We start from the raw sequence: 6,028 nt of genomic DNA, 5'->3' as shown, positions 1-6,028 counted from the left end.
CTTGCTTTTTCAGGAGCTTTTTGCTTCTTGGCCCAAACAGCAGCTGCCGTCGCTGCTTCGCAGTCCCGTCCGTATGTCTGAGTCAAGTTCTGCCAGTGCCAAACCGCAGGGATGCGAGTGAGTCCCCGAGCACCGCTCACAGCTGGTGGGTCAAGAGATCAGTCAAGGAGACCTGGGCTTCAAAAATCCCCTGCTCCGGCCCCAGCACCGTGCAGCAGCAGGAGGTGTTAAGCAGGACCACCTCGGGGCTGGCAGCCGAGCGGTGCTGGGGAGCAGATGCCTTTCCGTAGGATTTGCCGTGTTCCCCCAGCGCACCCAGCTGACCCTGGCCCCGGCGGCGTGCAGAGACCTGCTGCAGAAGGGTCAGAGGCAGCTACAAGACCACGAGAGCAGCCCTGGGTTAAATGAATGCAGAAATGGGTCATGGCTGAGAGGACTTGGGTGTAAAGCGTGCACTGGCTGTGCTGCAGGAGCCCGGGCTTTTGGCAGTGATGGAAAAATAGTCAAAGCAGGAGTGTAGAGATGACAAAAAGGGGACCATGGGGAAAGATACACTTATTTTGCTCAGGGAATGGGACTTCTGTATCCAGCACGTTTCTAGCTGCACCAGAAGCCAAATTCTGCAAACAGCCAAGCACCAGCTTTCCAACCAGAGCCTGCTGGCTGGTAACACCCACACCCACATGTGCTCACACACACTCACGTGCACACACACGCATTCACATGCACCCACACAGGCTCACACAGATTCACACATGCATGAACACTCAATGCACAGAGCTTGCGTGACCTGGGTTTTGGTAATCGCAAGTGCAACTGACATACTGAAGAAGGTGAAGTTGCCCAGCAAGATGAACACAACCATGAACACGTGGCTGCTCATAAGCCCGTAACAATCCATCTCCCGCTGCAAGTCTGACCAGCCATCAACCTGCAAATGTATTTAAGCAGAGCAGAGAGTTAGTTCCAAACCACAGCATAACTCACAAGCCAGACGAAATCTTCCTCTTCTTTCTTTTTTAAAACTAAGCACAGTTTCTCTGTTCCTCAGAGGTCCAGGTTTAAATCAGCTAGTACAGATCTCTCTGCTGTTAGCTTCAGAGATCTTCCCCTCTGAATTTGCAGTACTGGGTGGGGAAGTTTGTCTATCAAAGAAAAATTTCTGGATCTGGAATATGAGTTTGCTGCCGAGCAGTATATGCTCTCCCTAATGAAGTCACAGGTTAATCAAAGGGCTTCTTCATCAGCGCTCCAAAATCTGCAGTTTGTCGTTTGGCTGAGACAGACTGGAAAATGCTGCTGCTCTTACGGTTAATAAACTGAAGAGTGTGAAGAGGGCAGCCCTCCAGCTGCCCCAGTTTTCAGAGTCTCCAGTTTTGGGATCTCCATACCAGCCATGTCCCAAAATGGCAAATGCAAACATCAGCAGGTAGAGCATGATGGGGGCATACATCACCGTCTGCACCGGCTGGCCGAGCGCCTCTGTGAAAACCTGCAAAAGGAAAGACAAATGTGTGCTCCGTAGGTGAAGGAGATGCTTGGCAGGGATGAAGTCTGGAAGCGGGCTGGGGATGCAGGAGATGACAGCCTCCCTGGACCACCTCTGAACCAGCTCCCTTGTGTGCGTCCACAGGGCTGTACTGGGAACTAAGGAGAGAGTAGGGGCAACCACCACGATGCATGGGGGAGCATGGCAAAATTCAGAGGCTGTGGCCATGCATCAGACTCTTGGACTGGGAAATGGCCCTTGCAGGGCTCAGTGGTGCTTGCATGTGGCGAGACCAAGGGCTGCTTGGTCCCAGAAGCATCACACTTAGCACACAGGAGCTTCTCACTGTCTTTCGAAATAGGGACAGGTTACTAATGGAGTAATGGATTCCTATTGATAAAGGATACAGCTGTTCCCAAGCTCCTGCATTAATAAATTAGCTGAATAAAAATAAGCAATGCTATTAACCCTCATGCCCTGGGGTCTGAGCACAAACTGGATTTAGAATGATATTTCTGCTGCTCTCACTGCCCAGCTGCTCCTCCCTTGCCATGCAGGATGGGCCGGGATGGGAGACAGGAGTCCGCAGCCGTCTCTCATCCCTCCGTGGTTGCTCAGCTTGGGAAAGCCCCATGCAAGGCTTGGGGTCACTGGGAAGGGAGGTGATACTGCTTCTGAGACCATCTCACTTCTTATAAAAACCCACATATGACACTAACATACACAAAAGACATTCCTGGGAGTTGAGGGGTTTGCTGGTTTGGTGAACTGAGCTTATGACTTTTAGGCAAACGCTCCCACTGACTCCAAACCACAGCCAGCCACGGGCAGCCTCTGGCACCCACGTTACATTACGCTGCAGAGCGGCGGCAGCGTGGGCGGCTGCTCCCCCAAAACCACCCTGCCTGCTGGTGCCAGCTGGGTCTCATTCGGTGCACCCATTCGAGGACTGTCCATCCACCATCTCTGACTGTCGACAGCATCTCTGGCTGGAGCTCTGGACCGCATCTGGCTGAGCTGCTCGGGTGGCACTGCCTGCCCGGACGGGTGCGGCGCTAGAGCAAGGGGCTCTTCCCAGCCTCCTCCGGCTGCCGACGTCCCGGCTTGTTCCGATGGCTGAGGGACTCCTGCAGAACCATCTCAGAAAGCCCAAACCAGACCAGCCATAAACCACCAAGCCTGGTACCAGTCCCGGAAAACCAGGAGGGTTCTCCTGTCCCCCTGCACACGCAGGTCTCTCCGCAGGCACAGCCTGGGACTAGCAGGGGAACAAAAGCCATTCAGCCCCCAGAATCAGGTGACATTTTTGCCAAATTATGTCATGGAGTTGGGCAGGTTTGGGCTGTGGCACGTGGCCATAAAGAAAACCAGCCACCCAGCGCTGGGGGTGACGGGAGGGCCATAAAACGCTCCCAGTAACCGCGGGCTGGCGAGTGTGGGACCATCCGCCCGTTTCCCATTGCCAGGGCTTCTCTGGCTGCTTCGGGAGCTGCTGTGCAGCCTCGGAGCTTTTATTAAGAAGGAGCTTTGTGGTTCACAGTGTATGCAGGTAGTAAACGACACTGGAATTAATCCCAAATATATTTTTTAAAAAAAGCAGAAAAGTTGATTTTTTAAATTTTTGAATTTTTTTTTTTTTAACAGAACAACCTGGCATTTTTAAAGTTTATTTTGAAATTGAAATGAGGATGAATGGGGCCTACACTAAAACAGGGATTGCAGCTAACAGAACGTCTCTGTATGGAATACAACAAGGAAATTATTTCCTCAAGGTGGAAATTTATTGCTCCGAGGTGGAAGGCAGAGTGTTTTAAAGAGGTTTTTAATTAATAAAGGGAAACGTGCCAAGAATGTGTTGCATGTTTGAGCTCTCTGCATTAAATACTGCTAACCTGTTGAGGGCTAATTTAGGCTTCAATTAATAAACAACAATACACACAGAGGCATAAACAGCCTCCTCCGCCTTCAGCAAAATGCATTTAGGCTGCCCTATCACATTTTAAAATAAATTTTAGGCAAAGAGGTGTTGTGTCCGGGGTGACAGGCAGCTCAGGGCACTTGTCCCTTCAGGTCAGGACACAAGGGTAGGTACCGATCGCCCCTGGAGTGGGAAGGCAGCGGCACGGCAGGGCTTTGCAGGGTATTTATAACATACCTGGAACAGGAAAGGACTGTGAGAGCCTAAAGAATTTTCCTTTTTGCTATTTCACCCCCTCCAGTAATACCATTCTAGGCATTTTCACCCAAAGGCAGGATGCAATTTCCCAGTGGCCCCAGTCCCTTAGGTGTTAAGTCCCACCAACCTCCATCAAAACCCAGTGTTGCATGGCCCAGATTTTCAAAGGCATTTAGGCTCTTAAACTTGCAGATTTGTGCTGAGTGGGATTTTTTTTCAAAGCACCTCAACGTTTTAAGCATCTCAGGGGGGAACGGTGCCAAATCTTATCCTACGGGTTTTCTTCCTTGTGGTCCCCAGACGAGGCATCTCCTGGCAGTGAGTTCCACAAGTGCATAGCACAAGGCTCAAACCAACAACACACGGGTACCCTGATTTAAATGTCCCCCCATTTTGCTATGCATCAGTTTGCTCTTACGATCAGCCAGTCCAAACCGCAGCATCTGATCCCTCATGCCCAAACCATTCATTATTTCATGCGCTTCTACATGTCCTCCCTTCTCCCAGCGACACAGAATAATTAACATATAAAAGTCTGGTGATAAGTGAAGTTTACGATCCAAACTAGAGGAATGAAGGCTCAGAAGTGAACATTATAAGAGCCCTGTGCCCATAAACATCCCACTTCTGGTGGGCTACCCAGCCAATTAATTACACGCAGAAATGCTGGCTGAGCATTCATTGCCCACATAAGCTCCTTGCTGAAAAACAAACCTCCAGAGTCGTCAGGAGAAAACTAAGTAGGAGATGGTGTGCTGGAGAGAAAAATACACACAGACCAAGAATAGGACGTGCCCTAGGTTTTATGGGGTTTTTTTTTGGGTCTACTCTGCTGTAGTAAGAAAGAAAATCTCTCTGTTCCTTGTGGGAAAGAAGAAATACAGGAAAAAAATAATGGCCAAGCCATGGGCTTCTTAAAAAATTAGGAATTGTTAGTTGTTACCTTTGCTTACAAACTACCGCAAGCATCAGCCCCTTTTGGACTAGGCAGCCCTCGACACCTGGGTAGAGCAAAGCCTCCCCCTGTTCCTGGGCTTGGGATTCCCCCTCTCTGCTGGGACTTAACCAGTGCGCAGTGCTTCACCCTCACCCCGCGGCTCTGCTTGATGAGCTTGAGTATGCGGAGGGTCTGGAGACCCTTGGTCGTCCCCTCCAGCTGGGTGCATGTGGCGACATCCACGGGTAAGACGTGTGGGAGGAAGGTATTGAGGAGGGTGGCGGCATCCAAGGTGGTGCAGCTGCTCTTCCAGTAGGCAATGGGATCCACGTACAGCTTCAGCAAAGGCTCGATGGTGTAAACAGCGACGAAGAAAGCATCTGTGATCTGGAGAGAGGAGGAGGTGAGCCCAGGCTGCCGCCTGTGGCTGCCAGACCCCACGCACCCAGCCAGCATGTTTCTATTAAATGTCCCCAACAACATCCCTCTGCCCAAGGGTACCATTTCAAACATGAGCCAAGCTCACACCGCCGCAGTCACCATTGTGGGTCACTGTCCAGTGCAGGAGGGTCCTGGCCGCATCCCAACACATCATGCACCCCCTCGGCCCTGAGGAGCCAGGCACAAGCCGCTTGCCTCCCTGCACGGAGCCTGGTCCTGCAGCCAGAGCTCTCGGGAACCTCTGACGCTCGTGACTGGGCTCCTTGACATTAGCCAGGCCTGGCTATATATTACTGGGATATATAATTAAGGCTCAGAGGTTTGCGTACAGTAGCTGGCTTGTGTAAGACAAGAAAATCAAGAAGTGTGACCAAGAGGGATTTTTCAATGTGAAAATCGAGTATTAAAAGGGTGCTTAAACTAGCTGTGCTGAAACTGTGGGAGGGGAAAGGGCTGCTGTGGAAAGCACCAAACAATTACATTTGAAGGACAATGATTATCGAATAAGTGAAGGGATTTGAAGCTGCAGCGCGTTTCATCCAGGCCCTAGGCCAGTGCAGGCAATAGCACGCAGGAGGACAGTGGGCTGGCAGCCACCCTGAGCAGCTGTGGGGGCTGGACCCCCATCCCCTCCTGGCCATGGCAATGGGAGCGTGCCATCACACCTCCCCTCGGAAAAGGCACCCCAGCCCAACAGGCACTGGCCGTTGGCCTCCGCAGCCAGGGAGGTGGCACTGGTGGAGATGATGCAGCTCACGAGCACTGTGAATGTGCAGCTGCCCATCAGCCTGCGCAGGGAGGCACAGAACTGGGTGCCCTTCCTCCTGTCAGAAACAACGGCAGAGCTGGAGGGAGCTCTTTCAGTTGGCTCTCTTTCCCCCCCCCCCATGAAAACACCCACCCCAGCAGCCAGCCCCAGCTGGAGACCTGCTCCTGCCTGAGTCCTCCCTTCACCCAGGCTGAGCTGGATCTGAACCAGCAGGTC

At 51.9% G+C, this 6,028-nt stretch overlaps 1 protein-coding gene across 1 annotated transcript; it reads right to left on the bottom strand.

Moving 5' to 3' along the window:
* Positions 1-739: 739 nt before the first annotated feature.
* CATSPER3 (cation channel sperm associated 3) lies at positions 740-5,058 on the bottom strand. The gene is made up of 3 exons (XM_040603723.1): positions 4,756-5,058; positions 1,310-1,492; positions 740-931 (listed from the first exon to the last, which is right to left on the bottom strand). The coding sequence occupies exons 1-3, from the start codon at positions 5,056-5,058 to the stop codon at positions 740-742; spliced, it is 678 nt and encodes a 225-aa protein (XP_040459657.1).
* Positions 5,059-6,028: the final 970 nt, after the last annotated feature.

This window comes from Falco naumanni, chromosome 8 (assembly GCF_017639655.2).
Source record: "Falco naumanni isolate bFalNau1 chromosome 8, bFalNau1.pat, whole genome shotgun sequence".
In the NCBI taxonomy this organism is placed as follows: domain Eukaryota; kingdom Metazoa; phylum Chordata; class Aves; order Falconiformes; family Falconidae; genus Falco; species Falco naumanni.
Note: the sequence above shows the minus strand (reverse complement) of the source record. Positions and strands in the feature narration are given on the sequence as shown.

What these genes read in the sequence shown, in the direction of transcription:
- CATSPER3 (XM_040603723.1), bottom strand. Translation starts at nt 5,058, where the DNA reads ATGCTGGCTGGGTGCGTGGGGTCTGGCAGCCACAGGCGGCAGCCTGGG. An exon ending in TCATCAAGCAGAGCCGCGGG is followed by an intron (nt 1,493 to 4,755) that starts GTGAGGGTGAAG and finishes TTCCTTTTGCAG; the next exon opens with GTTTTCACAGAGGCGCTCGG. An exon ending in CACTCTTCAGTTTATTAACC is followed by an intron (nt 932 to 1,309) that starts GTAAGAGCAGCA and finishes ATACATTTGCAG; the next exon opens with GTTGATGGCTGGTCAGACTT.